The following is a 22,800-nucleotide window of genomic DNA, read 5'->3' as shown; positions in this document are numbered from 1 at the left end:
GAGCTTGTAAGCACTGAAATGGAACTGGCCAGGATCGCTGGAGCGCACTGTTACCTCCTAACCCTGCACAGTGTTTACACTCTAGAATGCAGCAGTGGTCGGTCTCCTAGGCAACGATCTGTAAACAAAACAAAAGTGTTAATATCTAGAGAACAGATGAAAATTTTAATTAGCAGTAAATTGCAATATTGCTTGTATTTACAAGGACTATCCAACAATATACATTTATGAAGATGGGAATAACCCTTTAAATGGCCGATAAGAGAGAACAATAGCTTTTTATTATCTAATATCTCAAGAACGGCTGCAAATTTTAATAAGCAGTAAATTGCAAAAGTGCTTGTTTTTACGAGCACTATCCGGCCATATCCATGAATGAAGATGGGAGTAACCCTTTAAATTGCCATCATCATGGTTATATTACTTACCACAAGGCGTGGCATCCAATCCAGTAACGCCTAGACACGACATGGGCAGGTCATTGGATTCCTCCTGTGCCAGAGAAGGCTGGACAGACCCCAAGTGTTTGAGCCAAAGTAGATTTGGTGTCACAGAAGCGATTAATCCTGAGCCTAATATTTAATCTCCTCTGCGCTGACATACAGTGATGAATGATGTTTGAGAGGCAACGCTCACACCACTCGAAAAGTAACGTGTACAGCGGTTGTCAGCAGCGTTTTCAGAATCCATCCATCACGTTGTCCTACTAGAAACTGGTAAAAACATCCCTGGATGCAATTACCGTATTAATTCCTTGTCCGACACAGGTTCACACTAACGTATTCTTGGACCATGAGCCCAAAGGATCAATTGTATCTAATGCCCTAATCATAGTCTGGTCCAATTTATGGATAAGTGGCCAGCTGCTGCACCCGCACATAGATAGGCAATCATGTCCTCAATTTGTGGACATGACCGGTCTGCAAAGTTCATCGCTTTTTTCTTTTTACTTAAATGCATGTAATTCAGGCTAAAAATAATTTTTACAATTGGGTTTCATTAAAAATTTTCCACAGTTTGCCTTTCGCAGAATGAGCTAACTGAAAAACGGTCAGCGAGTCCGATTTTTGGACCATGGGCCCAACGGATCAATTGTATCTAATGCGCTAATCATAGTCTGGTCACAATTTATGGATAACTAGCTGTAGCACCCGGCGTTGCCCGGGATAGTAACTGTCTCTCTGTTTCTCTCCCAGTCTCTGTCTGTCTCCCCCTTTGTCTGTCTCTTTCTGTGTCTGTCTGTCTCTCGCTTTCCCCGTCTGTCTATCTCTCGCTTTCCCCGTCTGTCTGTCTCTCTCTTTCCCCGTCTGTCTGTCTCTCTCTTTCCCCGTCTGTCTGTCTCTCTCTTTCCCCGTCTGTCTGTCTCTTTCCCCGTCTGTCTGTCTCTCTCTTTCCCCGTCTGTCTGTCTCTCTCTTTCCCCGTCTGTCTGTCTCTTTCCCCGTCTGTCTCTTTCCCCGTCTGTCTCTTTCCCCGTCTGTCTCTTTCCCCGTCTGTCTCTGTCTGTCTCATTCCCTGTCGGTCTCATTCCATGTCTGTCTGTCTCATTCCATACAAACAGGAGCTGTGGAAATTAAGCGCAATAGGGTCTTACCCTTATAGGTACAGGGCACGGGTAGGGGGAGCAATATTACTCACCATGTGTAGTTGTGACAGTCACAACTACTATATTCGCATGTAACAATGGATCCCGGCCGCGGCAACCCAAGCGGCTGATAACAGAGAGAGATTGTAGAAATCGGGTTTCTAAAGCCGCGCCAATGATCACAACCAGGACATCAGATTATGTGACTTTATTGCAGCATCGGTCTACGCGTTTCATGAGCTCTGCTCACTTCCTCAGGACCATATAAAAGACATGATTTGATGGTGTCTTTTATATGGTCCAGAGGAAGTGAGCAGAGCTCATGAAACGCGTAGACCGATGCTGCAATAAAGTCACATAATCTGATGTCCTGGTTGTGATCATTGGCGCGGCTTTAGAAACCCGATTTCTACAATCTCTCTCTGTCTCATTCCATGTCTGTCTGTCCCATTCCATGTCTGTCTGTCTCATTTCATGTCTGTCTGTCTCTTTCCCCGTCTGTCTGTCTCTTTCCCCATCTGTCTGTCTCTTTCCCCGTCTGTCTCTTTCCCCGTCTGTCTGTCTCTGTCTGTCTCATTCCCTGTCTGTCTCATTCCATGTCTGTCTCATTCCATGTATGTCTGTCTCATTCCATGCCTGTCTGTCTCTTTCCCCGTCTGTCTCTTTCCCCGTCTGTCTCTTTCCCCGTCTGTCTGTCTCTGTCTGTCTCTTTCCCTGTCTGTCTGTCTCATTCCCTGTCTGTCTCATTCCCTGTCTGTTTCATTCCATGTCTGTCTGTCTCATTCCATGTCTGTCTGTCTCTTTCCATGTCTGTCTGTCTCTTTCCCCATCTGGCTATCTCTTTCCCCGTCTGTCTGTCTCATTCCATGTCTGTCTGTCTCATTCCCTGTCTGTCTCATTCCATGTCTGTCTGTCTCATTCCATGTCTGTCTGTCTCATTCCCTGTCTGTCTCATTCCCTGTCTGTCTCTTTCCCCGTCTGTCTGTCTCTTTCCCCGTCTGTCTGTCTCTTTCCCCGTTTGTCTGTCTCTTTCCCCGTCTGTCTCTTTCCCCGTCTGTCTGTCTCTTTTCCCATCTGTCTCTTTCCCTGTCTGTCTCTGTCTGTCTCATTCCCTGTCTGTCTCATTCCATGTGTGTCTGTCTCATTCCATGTCTGTCTGTCTCATTCCATGTCTGTCTGTCTCATTCCATGTCTGTCTGTCTCTTTCCCCGTCTGTCTGTCTCTTTCCCCGTCTGTCTGTCTGTCTCTTTCCCCGTCTGTCTGTCTCATTCCCTGTCTGTCTGTCTCATTCCCTGTCTGTCTCATTCCCTGTCTGTCTCATTCCCTGTCTGTCTGTCTCATTCCATGTCTGTCTGTCTCATTCCATGTCTGTCTGTCTCTTTCCATGTCTGTCTGTCTCTTTCCCCGTCTGTCTCTTTCCCCGTCTGTCTGTCTGTCTCTTTCCCCGTCTGTCTGTCTCATTCCCTGTCTGTCTGTCTCATTCCCTGTCTGTCTCATTCCATGTCTGTCTGTCTCATTCCCTGTCTGTCTGTCTCTTTCCCCATCTGTCTGTCTCTTTCCCCGTCTGTCTGTCTCATTCCATGTCTGTCTGTCTCATTCCCTGTCTGTCTCATTCCATGTCTGTCTGTCTCATTCCATGTCTGTCTGTCTCATTCCATGTCTGTCTGTCTCTTTCCCCATCTGTCTGTCTCTTTCCCCGTCTGTCTGTCTCTTTCCCCGTCTGTCTCTTTCCCCGTCTGTCTGTCTCTGTCTGTCTCATTCCCTGTCTGTCTCATTCCCTGTCTGTCTCATTCCATGTCTGTCTGTCTCTTTCCCCGTCTGTCTGTCTCTTTCCCCGTTTCTCTGTCTCTTTCCCCGTCTGTCTGTCTCTTTTCCCGTCTGTCTCTTTCCCTGTCTGTCTGTCTCTGTCTGTTTCATTCCCTGTCTGTCTCATTCCCTGTCTGTCTCATTCCATGTCTGTCTGTCTCATTCCATGTCTGTCTGTCTCATTCCATGTCTGTCTGTCTCTTTCCATGTCTGTCTGTCTCTTTCCCCGTCTGTCTGTCTCTTTCCCCGTCTGTCTGTCTGTCTCTTTCCCCGTCTGTCTGTCTCATTCCCTGTCTGTCTGTCTCATTCCCTGTCTGTCTCATTCCATGTCTGTCTGTCTCATTCCATGTCTGTCTGTCTCTTTCCCCGTCTGTCTTTCTCTTTCCCCGTCTGTCTCTTTCCCCGTCTGTCTGTCTCTTTTCCCGTCTGTCTCTTTCCCCGTCTGTCTGTCTCATTCCCTGTCTGTCTGTCTCGTTCCCTGTCTGTCTACCTTATTTCCTGTCTGTCTATCTCTTTCCCCGTCTGTCTATCTCTTTCCCCGTCTGTCTGTCTCTTTCCCCGTCTGTCTGTCTCTTTTCCCGGTTGTCTGTCTCTTTCCCCGTCTGTCTCTTTCCCCGTCTGTCTCTTTCCCCGTCTGTCTGTCTCTGTCTGTCTCATTCCCTGTCTGTCTCATTCCATGTCTGTCTGTCTCTTTCCCCGTCTGTCTGTCTCTTTCACCGTCTGTCTGTCTCTTTCACCGTCTGTCTGTCTCATTCCCTGTCTGTCTGTCTCGTTCCCTGTCTGTCTATCTCTTTCCCCGTCTGTCCGTCTCTTTCCCCGTCTGTCTCTTTCCCCGTCTGTCTCTTTCCCCGTCTGTCTCTTTCCCCGTCTGTCTGTCTCTGTCTGTCTCATTCCCTGTCTGTCTGTCTCAATCCCTGTCTGTCTCATTCCATGTCTGTCTGTTTCATTCCATGTCTGTCTGTCTCTTTCCCCGTCTGTCTGTCTCTTTCCCCGTCTGTCTGTCTCTTTCCCCATCTGTCTGTCTCTTTTCCCGTTTGTCTCTTTCCCCGTCTGTCTCTGTCTGTCTCATTCCCTGTCTGTCTGTCTCATTCCCTGTCTGTCTCATTCCCTGTCTGTCTCATTCCATGTCTGTCTGTCTCATTCCCCGTCTGTCTCTTTCCCCGTCTGTCTCTTTTCCCGTCTGTCTGTCTCTGTCTGTCTCATTCCCTGTCTGTCTCATTCCCTGTCTGTCTCATTCCATGTCTGTATGTCTCATTCCATGTCTGTCTGTCTCATTCCATGTCTGTCTGTCTCATTCCATGTCTGTCTGTCTCTTTCCATGTCTGTCTGTCTCTTTCCCCGTCTGTCTGTCTGTCTCTTTCCCCGTCTGTCTGTCTCATTCCCTGTCTGTCTGTCTCATTCCCTGTCTGTCTCATTCCATGTCTGTCTGTCTCATTCCATGTCTGTCTGTCTCTTTCCATGTCTGTCTGTCTCTTTCCCCATCTGGCTATCTCTTTCCCCGTCTGTCTGTCTCATTCCATGTCTGTCTGTCTCATTCCCTGTCTGTCTCATTCCATGTCTGTCTGTCTCATTCCATGTCTGTCTGTCTCATTCCATGTCTGTCTGTCTCTTTCCCCATCTGCCTGTCTCTTTCCCCGTCTGTCTGTCTCTTTCCCCGTCTGTCTCTTTCCCCATCTGTCTCTTTCCCCGTCTGTCTGTCTCTGTCTGTCTCATTCCCTGTCTGTCTGTCTCATTCCCTGTCTGTCTCATTCCCTGTCTGTCTCATTCCATGTCTGTCTGTCTCTTTCCCCGTCTGTCTGTCTCTTTCCCCGTTTGTCTGTCTCTTTCCCCGTCTGTCTCTTTCCCCGTCTGTCTGTCTCTTTTCCCGTCTGTCTCTTTCCCTGTCTGTCTGTCTCTGTCTGTCTCATTCCCTGTCTGTCTCATTCCCTGTCTGTCTCATTCCATGTCTGTCTGTCTCATTCCATGTCTGTCTGTCTCATTCCATGTCTGTCTGTCTCATTCCATGTCTGTCTGTCTCTTTCCATGTCTGTATGTCTCTTTCCCCGTCTGTCTGTCTCTTTCCCCGTCTGTCTCTTTCCCCGTCTGTCTGTCTGTCTCTTTCCCCGTCTGTCTGTCTCATTCCCTGTCTGTCTGTCTCATTCCCTGTCTGTCTCATTCCATGTCTGTCTGTCTCATTCCCTGTCTGTCTGTCTCATTCCCTGTCTGTCTCATTCCCTGTCTGTCTCATTCCATGTCTGTCTGTCTCTTTCCCCGTCTGTCTTTCTCTTTCCCCGTCTGTCTCTTTCCCCGTCTGTCTGTCTCTTTTCCCGTATGTCTCTTTCCCCGTCTGTCTGTCTCATTCCCTGTCTGTCTGTCTCGTTCCCTGTCTGTCTATCTTATTTCCTGTCTGTCTATCTCTTTCCCCGTCTGTCTATCTCTTTCCCCGTCTGTCTGTCTCTTTCCCCGTCTGTCTGTCTCTTTCCCCGGTTGTCTGTCTCTTTCCCCGTCTGTCTCTTTCCCCGTCTGTCTCTTTCCCCGTCTGTCTCTTTCCCCGTCTGTCTGTCTCTGTCTGTCTCATTCCCTGTCTGTCTGTCTCATTCCCTGTCTGTCTCATTCCATGTCTGTCTGTCTCTTTCCCCGTCTGTCTGTCTCTTTCCCCGTCTGTCTGTCTCATTCCCTGTCTGTCTCGTTCCCTGTCTGTCTATCTTTTTCCCCGTCTGTCTATCTTTTTCCCCGTCTGTCTATCTCTTTCCCCGTCTGTCTGTCTCTTTCCCCGTCTGTCTGTCTCATTCCCTGTCTGTCTCGTTCCCTGTCTGTCTATCTTTTTCCCCGTCTGTCTATCTCTTTCCCCGTCTGTCCGTCTCTTTCCCCGTCTGTCTCTTTCCCCGTCTGTCTCTTTCCCCGTCTGTTTCTTTCCCCGTCTGTCTGTCTCTGTCTGTCTCATTCCCTGTCTGTCTGTCTCAATCCCTGTCTGTCTCATTCCATGTCTGTCTGTTTCATTCCATGTCTGTCTGTCTCTTTCCCCGTCTGTCTGTCTCTTTCCCCGTCTGTCTCTTTCCCCATCTGTCTGTCTCTTTCCCCGTCTGTCTGTCTCTTTTCCCGTCTGTCTCTTTCCCCGTCTGTCTCTGTCTGTCTCATTCCCTGTCTGTCTGTCTCATTCCCTGTCTGTCTCATTCCCTGTCTGTCTCATTCCCTGTATGTCTCATTCCATGTCTGTCTGTCTCATTCCCCGTCTGTCTCTTTCCCCGTCTGTCTCTTTTCCCGTCTGTCTGTCTCTGTCTGTCTCATTCCCTGTCTGTCTCATTCCATGTCTGTCTGTCTCATTCCATGTCTGCTGTCTCTTTCCCCGTCTGTCTGTCTCTTTCCCCGTCTGTCTCTTTCCCCGTCTGTCTGTCTCTTTCCCCGTCTGTCTGTCTCATTCCCTGTCTGTCTGTCTCATTCCCTGTCTGTCTCATTCCATGTCTGTCTGTCTCATTCCATGTCTGTCTGTCTCTTTCCCCATCTGTCTGTCTCTTTCCCCGTCTGTCTGTCTCTTTCCCCATCTGTCTGTCTCTTTCCCCGTCTGTCTGTCTCTTTCCCTGTCTGTCTCTGTCTGTCTCATTCCCTGTCTGTCTGTCTCATTCCCTGTCTGTCTCATTTCCTGTCTGTCTCATTCCATGTCTGTCTGTCTCTTTCCCCGTCTGTCTGTCTCTTTCCCCGTTTGTCTGTCTCTTTCCCCGTCTGTCTCTTTCCCCGTCTGTCTGTCTCTTTTCCCGTCTGTCTCTTTCCCTGTCTGTCTGTCTCTGTCTGTCTCATTCCCTGTCTGTCTCATTCCCTGTCTGTCTCATTCCATGTCTGTCTGTCTCATTCCATGTCTGTCTGTCTCATTCCATGTCTGTCTGTCTCTTTCCATGTCTGTCTGTCTCTTTCCCCGTCTGTCTGTCTCTTTCCCCGTCTGTCTCTTTCCCCGTCTGTCTGTCTGTCTGTCTCTTTCCCCGTCTGTCTGTCTCATTCCCTGTCTGTCTGTCTCATTCCCTGTCTGTCTCATTCCATGTCTGTCTGTCTCATTCCATGTCTGTCTGTCTCATTCCATGTCTGTCTGTCTCATTCCCTGTCTGTCTGTCTCATTCCCTGTCTGTCTCATTCCATGTCTATCTGTCTCTTTCCCCGTCTGTCTTTCTCTTTCCCCGTCTGTCTCTTTCCCCGTCTGTCTGTCTCTTTTCCCGTCTGTCTCTTTCCCCGTCTGTCTGTCTCATTCCCTGTCTGTCTATCTTATTTCCTGTCTGTCTATCTCTTTCCCCGTCTGTCTATCTCTTTCCCCGTCTGTCTATCTCTTTCCCCGTCTGTCTGTCTCTTTCCCCGTCTGTCTGTCTCTTTCCCCGGTTGTCTGTCTCTTTCCCCGTCTGTCTCTTTCCCCGTCTGTCTCTTTCCCCGTCTGTCTCTTTCCCCGTCTGTCTCTTTCCCCGTCTGTCTGTCTCTGTCTGTCTCATTCCCTGTCTGTCTGTCTCATTCCCTGTCTGTCTCATTCCATGTCTGTCTGTCTCTTTCCCCGTCTGTCTGTCTCTTTCCCCGTCTGTCTGTCTCATTCCCTGTCTGTCTGTCTCGTTCCCTGTCTGTCTATCTTTTTCCCCGTCTGTCTATCTCTTTCCCCGTCTGTCCGTCTCTTTCCCCGTCTGTCTCTTTCCCCTTCTGTCTCTTTCCCCGTCTGTCTGTCTCTGTCTGTCTCATTCCCTGTCTGTCTCATTCCATGTCTGTCTGTTTCATTCCATGTCTGTCTGTCTCTTTCCCCGTCTGTCTGTCTCTTTCCCCGTCTGTCTGTCTCTTTCCCCGTCTGTCTCTTTCCCCGTCTGTCTGTCTGTCTCTTTCCCCGTCTGTCTGTCTCATTCCCTGTCTGTCTCATTCCCTGTCTGTCTCATTCCATGTCTGTCTGTCTCATTCCATGTCTGTCTGTCTCATTCCATGTCTGTCTGTCTCATTCCCTGTCTGTCTGTCTCATTCCCTGTCTGTCTCATTCCCTGTCTGTCTCATTCCATGTCTGTCTGTCTCTTTCCCCGTCTGTCTTTCTCTTTCCCCGTCTGTCTGTCTCTTTTCCCGTCTGTCTCTTTCCCCGTCTGTCTGTCTCATTCCCTGTCTGTCTCGTTCCCTGTCTGTCTATCTTATTTCCTGTCTGTCTATCTCTTTCCCCGCCTGTCTATCTCTTTCCCCGTCTGTCTGTCTCTTTCCCCGTCTGTCTGTCTCTTTCCGCGGTTGTCTGTCTCTTTCCCCGTCTGTCTCTTTCCCCGTCTGTCTCTTTCCCCGTCTGTCTGTCTCTGTCTGTCTCATTCCCTGTCTGTCTGTCTCATTCCCTGTCTGTCTCATTCCATGTCTGTCTGTCTCTTTCCCCGTCTGTCTGTCTCATTCCCTGTCTGTCTGTCTCGTTCCCTGTCTGTCTATCTTTTTCCCCGTCTGTCTATCTCTTTCCCCGTCTGTCCGTCTCTTTCCCCGTCTGTCTCTTTCCCCGTCTGTCTCTTTCCCCGTCTGTCTGTCTCTGTCTGTCTCATTCCCTGTCTGTCTGTCTCAATCCCTGTCTGTCTCATTCCATGTCTGTCTGTTTCATTCCATGTCTGTCTGTCTCTTTCCCCGTCTGTCTGTCTCTTTCCCCGTCTGTCTGTCTCTTTCCCCATCTGTCTGTCTCTTTCCCCGTCTGTCTGTCTCTTTCCCCGTCTGTCTGTCTCATTCCCTGTCTGTCTCGTTCCCTGTCTGTCTATCTTTTTCCCCGTCTGTCTATCTCTTTCCCCGTCTGTCCGTCTCTTTCCCCGTCTGTCTCTTTCCCCTTCTGTCTCTTTCCCCGTCTGTCTGTCTCTGTCTGTCTCATTCCCTGTCTGTCTCATTCCATGTCTGTCTGTTTCATTCCATGTCTGTCTGTCTCTTTCCCCGTCTGTCTGTCTCTTTCCCCGTCTGTCTGTCTCTTTCCCCGTCTGTCTCTTTCCCCGTCTGTCTGTCTGTCTCTTTCCCCGTCTGTCTGTCTCATTCCCTGTCTGTCTCATTCCCTGTCTGTCTCATTCCCTGTCTGTCTCATTCCATGTCTGTCTGTCTCATTCCATGTCTGTCTGTCTCATTCCATGTCTGTCTGTCTCATTCCCTGTCTGTCTGTCTCATTCCCTGTCTGTCTCATTCCCTGTCTGTCTCATTCCATGTCTGTCTGTCTCTTTCCCCGTCTGTCTTTCTATTTCCCCGTCTGTCTGTCTCTTTTCCCGTCTGTCTCTTTCCCCGTCTGTCTGTCTCATTCCCTGTCTGTCTCGTTCCCTGTCTGTCTATCTTTTTTCCTGTCTGTCTATCTCTTTCCCCGCCTGTCTATCTCTTTCCCCGTCTGTCTGTCTCTTTCCCCGTCTGTCTGTCTCTTTCCGCGGTTGTCTGTCTCTTTCCCCGTCTGTCTCTTTCCCCGTCTGTCTCTTTCCCCGTCTGTCTGTCTCTGTCTGTCTCATTCCCTGTCTGTCTGTCTCATTCCCTGTCTGTCTCATTCCATGTCTGTCTGTCTCTTTCCCCGTCTGTCTGTCTCATTCCCTGTCTGTCTGTCTCGTTCCCTGTCTGTCTATCTTTTTCCCCGTCTGTCTATCTCTTTCCCCGTCTGTCCGTCTCTTTCCCCGTCTGTCTCTTTCCCCGTCTGTCTCTTTCCCCGTCTGTCTGTCTCTGTCTGTCTCATTCCCTGTCTGTCTGTCTCAATCCCTGTCTGTCTCATTCCATGTCTGTCTGTTTCATTCCATGTCTGTCTGTCTCTTTCCCCGTCTGTCTGTCTCTTTCCCCGTCTGTCTGTCTCTTTCCCCATCTGTCTGTCTCTTTCCCCGTCTGTCTGTCTCTTTTCCCGTCTGTCTCTTTCCCCGTCTGTCTCTGTCTGTCTCATTCCCTGTCTGTCTGTCTCATTCCCTGTCTGTCTCATTTCCTGTCTGTCTCATTCCCTGTCTGTCTGTCTCATTCCCTGTCTGTCTCATTCCCCGTCTGTCTCTTTCCCCGTCTGTCTCTTTTCCCGTCTGTCTGTCTCTGTCTGTCTCATTCCCTGTCTGTCTCATTCCTTGTCTGTCTCATTCCTTGTCTGTCTGACTCTTTCCCTGTTTGTCTCTTTCCCTGTCTGTCTCGTTCCCTGTCTGTCTATGACGTCTACGTTGTCTATGATGTTCCCTGAGTCAAATGGGGTGTCTGTGCAAAATTTTGTGATTGTATGTGCGACGGTGCGAGTTCTTTTAGCGGAAATACATATATACATACAGTACATACACTCATCTTTATATATTAGATAAGTGGGCAGCTGCTGCACCCGAGCACACGGAGGCAATCACGTCCTCAATTTGCGGATGTGACCGGTCCACAAAGTTCATCGCTTTTTTCTTTTCACTTAAATGCATGTAATTAAGGCTAAAAATAATTTTTGCAATTGGGTTTCATTAAAAAATGTCCACCGTTTGCCTTCTGCAGAGTGAGCTAACTGAGAAACAGTCAGTGAGTCCGATAGGACGGCCAGGACAGAAATTTGTAACTATTTTATCTGTCTTTTTTTATTTTATGACCACAGAAGACATCAAAGTTGAATGTTCAGGGAATTAAAAAGCCTGAAAATGCCAAATGGTGCAAAATTTTTGCTTAAAAACCCCATTGCAAATACAAATACATGCAGTTAGGTACATTTAAGTAAAAAAAAATAAAAAAAAAAAAGTTTAATTTTTAAAAGGGACCCAGCAATGGTGAAGATCTGAGTTCACTTTCCTGGAAACGTGCAGCTCAACTCCATTGAAGTGAATGGGGCCCAGTGCAGTTTTCTTGGTGATCAAAAGTGCCACCACGCAGGGAAAACTCAGATGATGGCAGCCGTCTATAGCAAGGATTCATTCTCAGGATGGGTGGGGTGTCACAGGTGAGACCCCCTCCGATCACACAGTGATGGTATATCCTAGCGATACGATGTCATGACCTTTTAAGAGGGGAGTGCCCCTTTAACATTTGCTACATTGCCCTGTGTAATGGGGTCGTATTCAGACTTTCTCCTAATTCAGCAAGTCAACGGTCGCTAATCAATGGTGTAACAAAAAAATGTGCTATAAATATGGGGAAAAAACCTATTCCAGACCCTCATAATGATAAATGTATATATTCACAGAAATGCTGCTGACACCGCTTAGAAGAGGAGGAACGACCACCGACCAGAATATAGCAGGATCCAACCGTGAGCCTTTTATAGATACAGCCTATTAAGACGACTGTCTCCAGATTTTACAGCACAAACCGTATACATTATTAAATAGAATTTTTTTTGGACCTGATGAGGCTGGTGTACTGACTATGAAAATTTATATATTAATACTACGGTATATAAATATAATATAATAATACTTTTTTTAAAGGAAACTTGTCATCAGACTCACACTGCCCAAACCACCATAACAGCAAGGCATGGGTTAGCATGAAACGTCAGAAAAAAATATTAATTTTCATTATCATTATTATTCTTAATTCATAAAAAAAATGCAAAGATGGATATTAATTTTAGTATTAATATTAAGTAAATATTATTAATGAAGAATACTAACAATAATATGAATAATTAAGAATTATTAATCTTATCTTGTTCTTCATCTTCGTTTTCTTCTTCTTCTTACTATTATTCTTAGTAATTGTTCATCTTATTATTATTATTATTATAAGATGATGAACAATTAAAGATTATTATTAATAAATAATAATATAATAAATAGTAAGAAGAAGAAAAGAATAGGAACAAGATAAGATGACGAATGATTAATATAATCATTTTAGTATTAATTATTCATATTAATAATCATCAATATTATTTTAGCATTAATAACAGTGATAATTAATATTCATCCTATAATAATAACAACTTATCTTATTATCATTATTATTAATAATAATAATAATAATAGATTAATTATAAAATAAATAATTATACATCTTATCTTGTTCTGGTTCTTATTTTTAATACTACTACTACTACTAATAATAATTAATATTTAATAATAAGCTTAGTAATTGTTCATCACATTATTATTATTATGCGATTATGAACAATTACTAAGCTTAATAATATGGAATCAATAATATGGAAAAATATGAATAAATCTTCACCTTCCTATCTTCATGTAGATATATATATATATATATATATATATATACTAGAAGGTGGCCCGATTCTACGCATCGGGTATTCTAGAATTTACGTATTGTGTAGTTCATGTATGATTTTTGTTATATATATATATATATATATATATATAGATGTTGTTGTCTGTAGTTACCAAGTGTTTGTGTAGGCGCTGTACATGTTCTGGGTGTTGTCTGGGTGTGACGGGGGGTGATAGCGGTGTTGTATGTGTGTTGCGTGTGTTGCGTTGTTTGTGGAGCGCTGTGTGTCTGTAGCGTTGTGTGTGTGTTGCGCGGTTTGTGTGTGTGTGGTGTGTTTTGGGGGGAGGTATGTTTTGAGCAATGTGTGTGTTGTGCGGTATGTGCGTATATTTGTGTGTGCCGCGGTGTTTGTGTGTTGGGTGTTGTGTGTGTGCAGCGTTGTCTGTGTGTGTGGGTGTCTGTGTAGGGCAGTTGTTTGTGGTTCCCAGTGTGTGTGTGTGTGTGTGGTGTGTTGTGCAGTGCGCGCGCGCGTGTGTGTGTGTGTGTGTGTGTGTGTGTGTGTGTGTGTGTGTGTGCATCAGCCTCTCTTCTCTCAGCCTACCTCTCCCAGCCTCCCTCCTCCCAGCCTCCCTCAGCATCAGCCTCCCTCTCCCAGCCTCCCCAGCATCAGCCTCCGCCAGCATCAGCCTCTCTCCTTCCAGCCTCCTCCAGCATCAGCCTCCCTCTCCCAGCCTTCCCCAGGATCAGCCTCTCTCCTCCCAGCCTCCGTCCTCCCAGCCTTCCTCAGCATCAGCTTTCCCCTCCCAGCCTCCCTCAGCATCAGCCTTCCCCAGCATCAGCCTCTCTCCTCCCAGCCTCAGCCTCTCTCCTTCCAGCCTCCCCCAGCATCAGCCTCTCTCCTTCCAGCTTCCCTGAGCATCAGCCTCCTCTTCCCAGCCTTCCCCAGGATCAGCCTCTCTCTTCCCAGCCTCCTTCCTCCCAGCCTCTCTCAGCATCAGCCTTCTGCTCCCAGTCTCCCCCAGCATCAGCCTCCCCATGCATCAGCCTCCACCAGCATCAGCCTCTCTCCTTCCAGCCTCCCCCAGCATCAGCCTCCCCTTCCCAGCCTTCCCCAGGATCAGCCTCTCTCCTCCCAGCCTCCTTCCTCCCAGCCTCCCTCTCCCAGCCTCCCTCAGCATCAGCCTTCCGCTCCCAGTCTCCCCCAGCATCAGCCTCCCCAAGCATCAGCCTCCACCAGCATCAGCCTCTCTCCTTCCAGCCTCCCCCAGCATCAGCCTCTCTCCTTCCAGCCTCCCTCAGCATCAGCCTCCCGTTCCCAGTCTTCCCCAGGATCAGCCTCTCTCCTCCCAGCCTCCTTCCTCCCAGCCTCCCTCAGCATCAGCCTTCGCCTCCCAGTCTCCCCCAGCATCAGCCTCCCCAAGCATCAGCCTCCACCAGCATTAGCCTCTCTCCTTCCAGCCTCCCCCAGCATCAGCCTCCCCATGCATCAGCCTCTCTCCTTCCAGCCTCTCTCCTTCCAGCCTCCCCCAGCATCAGCCTCCCCTTCCCAGCCTTCCCCAGGATCAGCCTCTCTCCTCCCAGCCTCCTTCCTCCCAGCCTCCCTCTCCCAGCCTCCCTCAGCATCAGCCTTCCGCTCCCAGCCTCCCCAAGCATCAGCCTCCACCAGCATCAGCCTCCCTCGTCCCAGCCTCCCCCTCCCAGCCTCCTCCACCATCAGCCTCTCTCCTCCCAGCCTTCCCCATGATCAGCCTCTCTGCTCCCAGCCTCCTCCAGCACGCCGTGCTCCTCTGCCGACACTCACACACCCGATCGCATCCACTCACACACACCCGATCGCATCCACTCACACACACCCGATCGCATCCACTCACACACACCCGATCGCATCCACTCACACACACCCGATCGCATCCACTCACACACACCCGATCGCATCCACTCACACACACCCGATCGCATACACACACAGACACTGACGATATCGCACATACGCGCTTATACTCACAACATCCGGGGATATCACATGCTTCTGGCCATGTGATCCTCCCACAGGTCCTGGAAGATCACAACAGCACAGTATCGAGGCCGAGAAGCAAGCGATATCCCAGGATGTTGTGAGTATGTGGATGCGATGTGATGTGTGTGTGTGTGAGTGTGATCTGATTTGTGTGTGTGTATGTGTGTGCTGTTATGTGTGTGTGCTGTTATGTGTCTGTATTTTCCGGCGCTGCAGGACCTTGATGTGTGGATGCGATGTGATGTGTGTGTGAGGTGTGTGTGAGAGTGAGTGTGAGCCGGTGTACACTGGTAACTATGATACACATCGGGTAACTAAGGGACCTTAGTTACCCGATGTGTATAATGGTTACCAGCTTTCACGGCCTCCGTGAAGATCCCAGCATCGCAAGGTTATGTCTGGCGCTGCCGGGATCCTGACGGAGCTGGTGTAGAAGCAAGCGATATCCCAGCATGTTGTGATGTGTGAGGTGTGAGTGAGTGTGAGAGTGAGTGTGATCTGATGTGTGTGTGTGTACTCACCTGGGAATCGGGGCTCCGTGTCAGTTGGGCAAGAGCGAGCGTGGATTGCGTGAGGGGGGCGGGGCCTGCAGAGAGCCGGGGCGAGAGGCCAATCCGTGTGGGGGGGCGGGGCCATGGCGAGCCCAGCGGCCAATCAGCTTTGTGTCACCGTAAGGACACAATTTCGGAGCATGACAGACAGACAGATAGACAGACAGACAGACAGACAGACAGACAGAATAAGGCAATTATATATATAGATATATATATATATATATAAATTCCAGAAAACTGGCATAAAATGAATTTTATATTCTCCACAGTGACTGCGGTAGTAAAGAGCTCCTGGATGGCTAATGACTGGTAGAGGCAAATAGATATATTAAAAGTTTTTTTTTTCAGGATTAGAAAAAATATTGTTGCTTTTTCCCTCCAAAACAGCCTGACACCTCTCCATGGATTGTGTCTTTATTGCAGCAGAATTCCATTTAAATAAATGGGACTGAGCTGCAATACCACACACAACCTGCGGTCATATGTGGCGCTGTTTATAGAAGAAAGCAGCTACATTTTTTTCTAATCCTGGACAACCGCTTTAACATACAGTGCTGGCCAAAAGTATTGGCACCCCTGCAATTCTATCCGAGAATACTCAGTTTCTTCCTGAAAATGATTGCAATCACAAATTCTTTGGTATTATTATCTTCATTTATTTTGCTTGCAATGAAAAAACACAAGAGAATGAAACAAAAATCAAACCATTGATCATTTCAGACAAAACTCCAAAAATGGGCCAGACAAAAGTATTGGCACCCTTAGCCTAATACTTGGTTGCAAAACCTTTAGCCAAAATAACTGCGCACAACCGCTTCCGGTAACCATCAATGAGTTTCTTACAAGGCTCTGCTGGAATTTTAGACCATTCTTCTTTGGCAAACTGCTCCAGGTCCCTGAGATGTGAAGGGGCCTTCTCCAAACTGCCCTTTTGAGATCTCTCCACAGGTGTTCTATGGGGTTCAGGTCTGGACTCATTGCTGGCCACTTTAGTAGTCTCCAGTGCTTTCTATCAAACCATTTTCTAGTGCTTTTTGAAGTGTGTTTTGGGTCATTGTCCTGCTGGAAGACCCATGACCTCTGAGGGAGACCCAGCTTTCTCACACTGGGCCCTACATTATGCTGCAAAATTTGTTGGTAGTCTTCAGACTTCATAATGCCATGTACACGGTCAAACAGTCCAGTGCCAGAGGCAGCAAAGCAACCCCAAAACATCAGGGAACCTCCGCCATGTTTGACTGTAGGGACCGTGTTCTTTTCTTTGAATGCCTCTTTTTTTTTTTCCTGTAAACTCTATGTTGATGGCTTTTCCCAAAAAGCTCTACTTTTGTCTCATCTGACCAGAGAACATTCTTCCTAAACGTTTTAGGCTCTCTCAGGTAAGTTTCGGCAAACCCCAGCCTGGCTTTTTTATGTCTCGGGGTAAGAAGTGGGGTCTTCCTGGGTATCCTACCAAACAGTCCCTTTTCATTCAGACGCTGACGTATAGTACGGGTTGACACTGTTGTACCCTCGGACTGCAGGGCAGCTTGAACTTGTTTGGATGTTAGTCGAGGTTCTTTGTCCACCATCCGCACAATCTTGCGTTGAAATCTCTCGTCAATTTTTCTTTTCCTTCCACATCTAGGGAGGTTAGCCACAGTGCCATGGGCTTTACACTTCTTGATGACACTGCGCACCGTAGACACAGGAGCTTTCAGATCTTTGGAGATGGACTTGTAGCCTTGAGATTGCTCATGCTTCCTCACAATTTGGATTCTCAAGTCCTCAGACAGTTCTTTGGTCTCCTTTCTTTCCTCCATGCTCAATGTGGTGCACACAAGGACACAGGACAGAGGTGGAGGCAACTTTAATCCATGTCAACCGGCTGCAAGTGTGATTTATTATTGCCAACACCTGTTAGGTGCCACAGGTAAGTTACAGGCGCTGTTAATTACACAAATTACAGAAGCATCACATGATTTTTCAAACAGTGCCAATACTTTTGTCCACCCCCTTTTTCATGTTTGGTGTGGAATTATATCCAATTTGGCTTTATGACTATTTTATTTTTAATTGAAGACAAATTAAATGAAGATAATAATACCAAAGAATTTGTGATTGCAATCATTTTCAGGAAGAAACGGAGTATTATCTGACAGAATTGCAGGGGTGCCAATACTTTTGGCCAGCACTGTATATACTTACTCACAGGAGCAAGTCATAGCTCCAGCTCTCACCCTATAGTACAATGTCAGACATTAAAACAACACGAGAGGTGCCGGTAGTGAACGCTGTAGGTGTATGATGCATGGTAGCGTCCTAGGATGGATGTTTTAGGCAATGCATTTCTGATATGAGATGTCAGATGCAGAATACTCCTCTCACCAGTAGGTGGCAGTATTTGACTGGTGTATCTCCAGTGATCAGCAAGTGGATAATTTGGGATTAACCCTTTAAGCGGGGTTAAATATATTATTATCATCCCTATATAAACGGATGTCCTGCAGATAAAGTGATGCTATATGAATACCGAACAATCATTCATCTGTAATCTATGGGTAAAACTATCAACAAGCGTTCCAGTTTCCTGCAGCGCCTCCAAAGGAGAAAAGCAGCATTACACAGGTCCTACTGTATTCAACAGTCTGCCCATGTATTGCATGGACATGGCGGGTCCTCCAGAGGAGTAGACTCTAATTTGATGATCCTGCCCTAATACCCCCCCCCCCCCCGCGTATTGACTCCAAAATTCCCAAATAGGTTGTATCTAAACCATCTGGTGGTTCTTCTGGCTCTCACATTAGTGTATATCATGTATTACAGGTATCCTGCTGAAACCTATAGGAAAGGCAAATAAAAAAAGCAGCCAATGTACAAAACCGCCACATCCTCTGCAAGGTGAGAACAACGTATATTCCAGCGTAGATAGTCTAAGAAAACCAATAGAAATCTACTTTATTCCTGGAGAAGGTTGTAACAATACAATGGTCATCAGGGAATCTCCCAGTATAAGCAATGACCCCAAACCGCGTAGGTATTAAAAATGTAAATCCATTGATCCCTTTTATATCCTTTATCTGTTGCTGCATTCAAGAGTAATTATTGTTCTCATTAATATACAAATGAGGCATTCAAGTGCTCAAGTTAAAATGGCTGGTGCTGGGCAAGGACTATGGAGGTCTATGGGGGTGCATCATAATATATGGAGGTCTATGGGGGTGCATCATAATATATGGACGACTATGGGGGTGCATCATAATATATGGAGGACTATGAGGGTGCATCATAATATATGGAGGACTATGAGGGTGCATCATAATATATGGAGGACTATGAGGGTGCATCATAATATATGGAGGACTATGAGGGTGCATCATAATATATGGAGGACTATGGGTGTGCATCATAATATATGGAGGATTATGGGGTGCATCATAATATATGGAGGACTATGGGGGTGCATCATAATATATGGAGGACTATGGGGGTGTATTATAATATAGGAGGACTATGGGGGTGCCTCATAATATATGGAGGACTATGGGGGTGCATCATAATATATGGAGGACTATGGGGATGCCTCATAATATATGGAGGACTATGGGGGAGCCTCATAATATATGGAGGACTATGGGGGTGCATCATAATATATGGAGGACTATGGGGTGCATCATAATATATGGAGGACTATGGGGTGCATCATAATATATGGAGGACTATGGGGTGCATCATAATATATGGAGGACTATGGGTGTGCATCATAATATATGGAGGATTATGGGGTGCATCATAATATATGGAGGACTATGGGGATGCCTCATAATACATGGAAGACTATGGGGGTGCATCATAATATATGGAGGACTATGGGGTGCATCATAATATATGGAGGACTATGGGGTGCATCATAATATATGGAGGTCTATCGGGGTGCATCATAATATATGGAGGTCTGTGGGGGTGCATCATAATATATGGAGGTCTATGGGGGTGCATCATAATATATGGAGGACTATGGGGTGCATCATAATATATGGAGGTCTATGAGGGTGCATAATATATGGAGGACTATGGGGGTACATCATACTATATGGAGGTCCATGGGGGTGCATCATAATATTTGGAGGACTATTGGAGTTAATTATACTATGTGGAAGGCTATGTGGGGACCATTGTAATTTTTGGAGGACTATGTGGAGGCCAATATACTATTTGCAGGGTTATGTGGGGACCATAATAATATTTGGAGGGCCATGGAGGGAGCTTTTATATTTTAGGGCCATTATTCTGTATGCAAGCAATTATACAGTGTGAAGGATTGTGTGGGGTCCATCATACTTTGCTGAGGTCTGTGTGGGGACTATTATACTGTATGGATGGCTAATGGGGGCTATTATACATTGTAGAGAGTTGTGGGCCCATTATACTGCATGGAGGGCTGTGTGGGAATCATTATACTGTATGGAGGGCTATGTGGGGGTCATTATACTGCATGGAGGGCTGTGTGGGGGTCATTATACTGCATGGGGGGCTATGTAGGGGTCATTATACTGCATGGAGGGCTATGTAGGGATCATTATACTGCATGGAGGGCTGTGTGGGGGTCATTATACTGTATGGAGGGCTATGTAGGGGTCATTATACTGCATGGAGGGCTATGTAGGAGTCATTATACTGCATGGAGGGCTATGTAGGGGTCATTATACTGCATGGAGGGCTGTGTGGGGGTCATTATACTGCATGGAGGGCTATGTGGGGGTCATTATACTGCATGGAGGGCTATGTAGGGGTCATTATACTGCATGGACGGCTATGTAGGGGTCATTATACTGCATGGAGGGCTGTATGGGGGCCATTATACTGCATGGAGGGCTGTGTGGGGGTCATTATACTGCATGCAGGGCTATGTGGGAATCATTATACTGTATGGAGGGCTGTGTGGAGGTCATTATACTGCATGGAGGACTGTGTGTGGGTCATTATACTGTATGGAGGGCTGTGTGGAGGTCATTATTCTGCATGAAGGGCTGTGTGGGAATCATTATGCTGCATGGAGGGCTATGTAGGGGGTCATTATACTGCATGGTGGGCTATTTAGGGGTCATTATGCTGCATGGAGGGCTGTGTGGGGGTCATTATACTGCATGGAGGGCTATGTGGGGGTCATTATACTGCATGGAGGGCTATGTAGGGGTCATTATACTGCATGGATGGCTATGTAGGGGTCATTATACTGCATGGAGGGCTGTGTGGGGGCCATTATACTGCATGGAGGGCTATATAGGGGTCATTATACTGCATGGAGGGCTATGTACGGGTCATTATACTGCATGGAGGGCTGTGTGTGGGTCATTATACTGCATAGAGGGCTATGTGGGGATCATTATACTGTATGGAGGGCTGTGTGGAGGTCATTATAATGCATGGAGGACTGTGTGTGGGTCATTATACTGTATGGAGGGCTGTGTGGGAATCATTATGCTGCATGGAGGGCTATGTAGGGGGTCATTATACTGCATGGAGGGCTATGTGGGGGTCATTATACTGCATGGAGGGCTATGTGGGGGTCATTATACTGCATGGAGGGCTATGTAGGGGTCATTATACTGCATGGAGGGCTAAGTAGGGGTCATTATACTGCATGGAGGGCTGTGTGGGGGTCATTATACTGCATGGAGGGCTATGTAGGGGTCATTATCCTGCATGGAGGGCTATGTAGGGGTCATTATACTGCATGGAGGGTTGTGTGGGGGTCATTATACTGCATGGAGGGCTATGTGGGGGTCATTATACTGTATGGAGGGCTATGTGGAGGTCATTATTCTGCATGGAAGGCTGTGTGGGAATCATTATACTGTATGGAGGGCTGTGTGGAGGTCATTATTCTGCATGGAGGGCTGTGTGGGAATCATTATACTGTATGGAGGACTGTGTGGAGGTCATTATACTGCATGGAGGACTGTGTGTGGGTGATTATACTGTATGGAGGGCTGTGTGGGAATCATTATGCTGCATGGAGGGCTATGTAGGGGGTCATTATACTGCATGGAGGGCTATGTAGGGGTCATTATACTGCATGGAGGGCTGTGTGGGGGTCATTATACTGCATGGAGGGCTGTGTGGGGGTCATTATTCTGCATGGAGGGCTGTGTGGGAATCATTATACTGTATGGAGGGCTGTGTGGAGGTCATTATACTGCATGGACGACTGTGTGTGGGTCATTATACTGTATGGAGGGCTGTGTGGGAATCATTATGCTGCATGGAGGGCTATGTAGGGGGTCATTATACTGCATGGAGGGCTATGTAGGGGTCATTATACTGCATGGAGGGCTGTGTGGGGGTCATTATACTGCATGGAGGGCTATGTGTGGGTCATTATACTGTATGGAGGACTGTGTGGAGGTCATTATTCTGCATGGAGGGCTGTGTGGGAATCATTATGCTGCATGGAGGACTATGTAGGGGTCATTATACTGCATGGAGGGCTATGTGTGGGTCATTATACTGCATAGAGGGCTGTGTGGGGGTCATTATGCTGTATGGAGGGCTATGTAGGGGTTATTATACTGCATGGAGGGCTATGTAGGGGTCATTATACTGCATGGAGGGCTATGTAGGGGTCATTATACTGCATGGAGGGCTATGTAGGGGTCATTATACTGCATGGACGGCTGTGTGGGAATCATTATACTGTATGGAGAGCTATGTGGGGGTCATTATACTGTATGGAGGGCTGTGTGGAGGTCATTATTCTGCATGGAGGGCTATGTAGGGGGTCATTATACTGCATGGAGGGCTATGTAGGGGTCATTATACTGCATGGAGGACTGTGTGGAGGTCATTATACTGCATAGAGGTCTGTGTGGTTTATTTTACTGCATGGAGGACTGTGTGGGGGTCATTATACTGCATAGAGGTCTGTGTGGTTTATTATACTGCATGGAGGACTGTGTGGAGGTCATTATTCTGCATAGAGGGCTGTGTGGGAATCATTATGCTGCATGGAGGGCTGTGTGGGGGTCATTATACTGCATGGAGGGCTATGTAGGGGTCATTATACTGCATGGAGGGCTGTGTGGGGGTCATTATACTGCATGGAGGACTGTGTGGAGGTCATTATACTGCATAGAGGTCTGTGTGGTTTATTTTACTGCATGGAGGACTGTGTGGGGGTCATTATACTGCATAGAGGTCTGTGTGGTTTATTATACTGCATGGAGGACTGTGTGGAGGTCATTATTCTGCATAGAGGGCTGTGTGGGAATCATTATGCTGCATGGAGGGCTGTGTGGGGGTCATTATACTGCATGGAGGGCTATGTAGGGGTCATTATACTGCATGGAGGGCTGTGTGGGGGTCATTATACTGCATGGAGGACTGTGTGGGGGTCATTATACTGCATGGAGGGCTATGTAGGGGTCATTATACTGCATGGACGGCTGTGTAGGGGGTCATTATACGGCATGGACGGCTGTGTGGGGGTAATTATACTGCATGGAGGGCTATGTAGGGGTCATTATACTGCATGGAGGGCTAAGTAGGGGTCATTATACTGCATGGAGGGCTGTGTGGGGGTCATTATACTGCATGGAGGGCTATGTAGGGGTCATTATCCTGCATGGAGGGCTATGTAGGGGTCATTATACTGCATGGAGGGCTGTGTGGGGGTCATTATACTGCATGGAGGGCTATTTGGGGGTCATTATACTGTATGGAGGGCTATGTGGAGGTCATTATTCTGCATGGAAGGCTGTGTGGGAATCATTATACTGTATGGAGGGCTGTG

At 47.3% G+C, this 22,800-nt stretch overlaps 1 protein-coding gene across 2 annotated transcripts in view; it reads left to right on the top strand.

The window, feature by feature from the left end:
* TERB1 (telomere repeat binding bouquet formation protein 1) overlaps positions 1-22,800 on the top strand; it is a 101,056-nt gene that overhangs the window by 60,293 nt on the left and 17,963 nt on the right. For both annotated transcript variants that reach the window (XM_075325887.1, XM_075325886.1), the window contains 2 exons: positions 11,476-11,541; positions 17,835-17,909. In XM_075325887.1, coding sequence (XP_075182002.1) covers positions 11,476-11,541; positions 17,835-17,909 — 141 coding nt within the window. The remainder of the gene's footprint in view (positions 1-11,475; positions 11,542-17,834; positions 17,910-22,800) is intronic.

The sequence above is a fragment of the Anomaloglossus baeobatrachus genome, chromosome 10 (assembly GCF_048569485.1).
Source record: "Anomaloglossus baeobatrachus isolate aAnoBae1 chromosome 10, aAnoBae1.hap1, whole genome shotgun sequence".
In the NCBI taxonomy this organism is placed as follows: Eukaryota; Metazoa; Chordata; class Amphibia; order Anura; family Aromobatidae; genus Anomaloglossus; species Anomaloglossus baeobatrachus.
The sequence above is the reverse complement of the archived record's forward strand: the minus strand, read 5'-3'. Positions and strand labels throughout refer to the sequence as shown.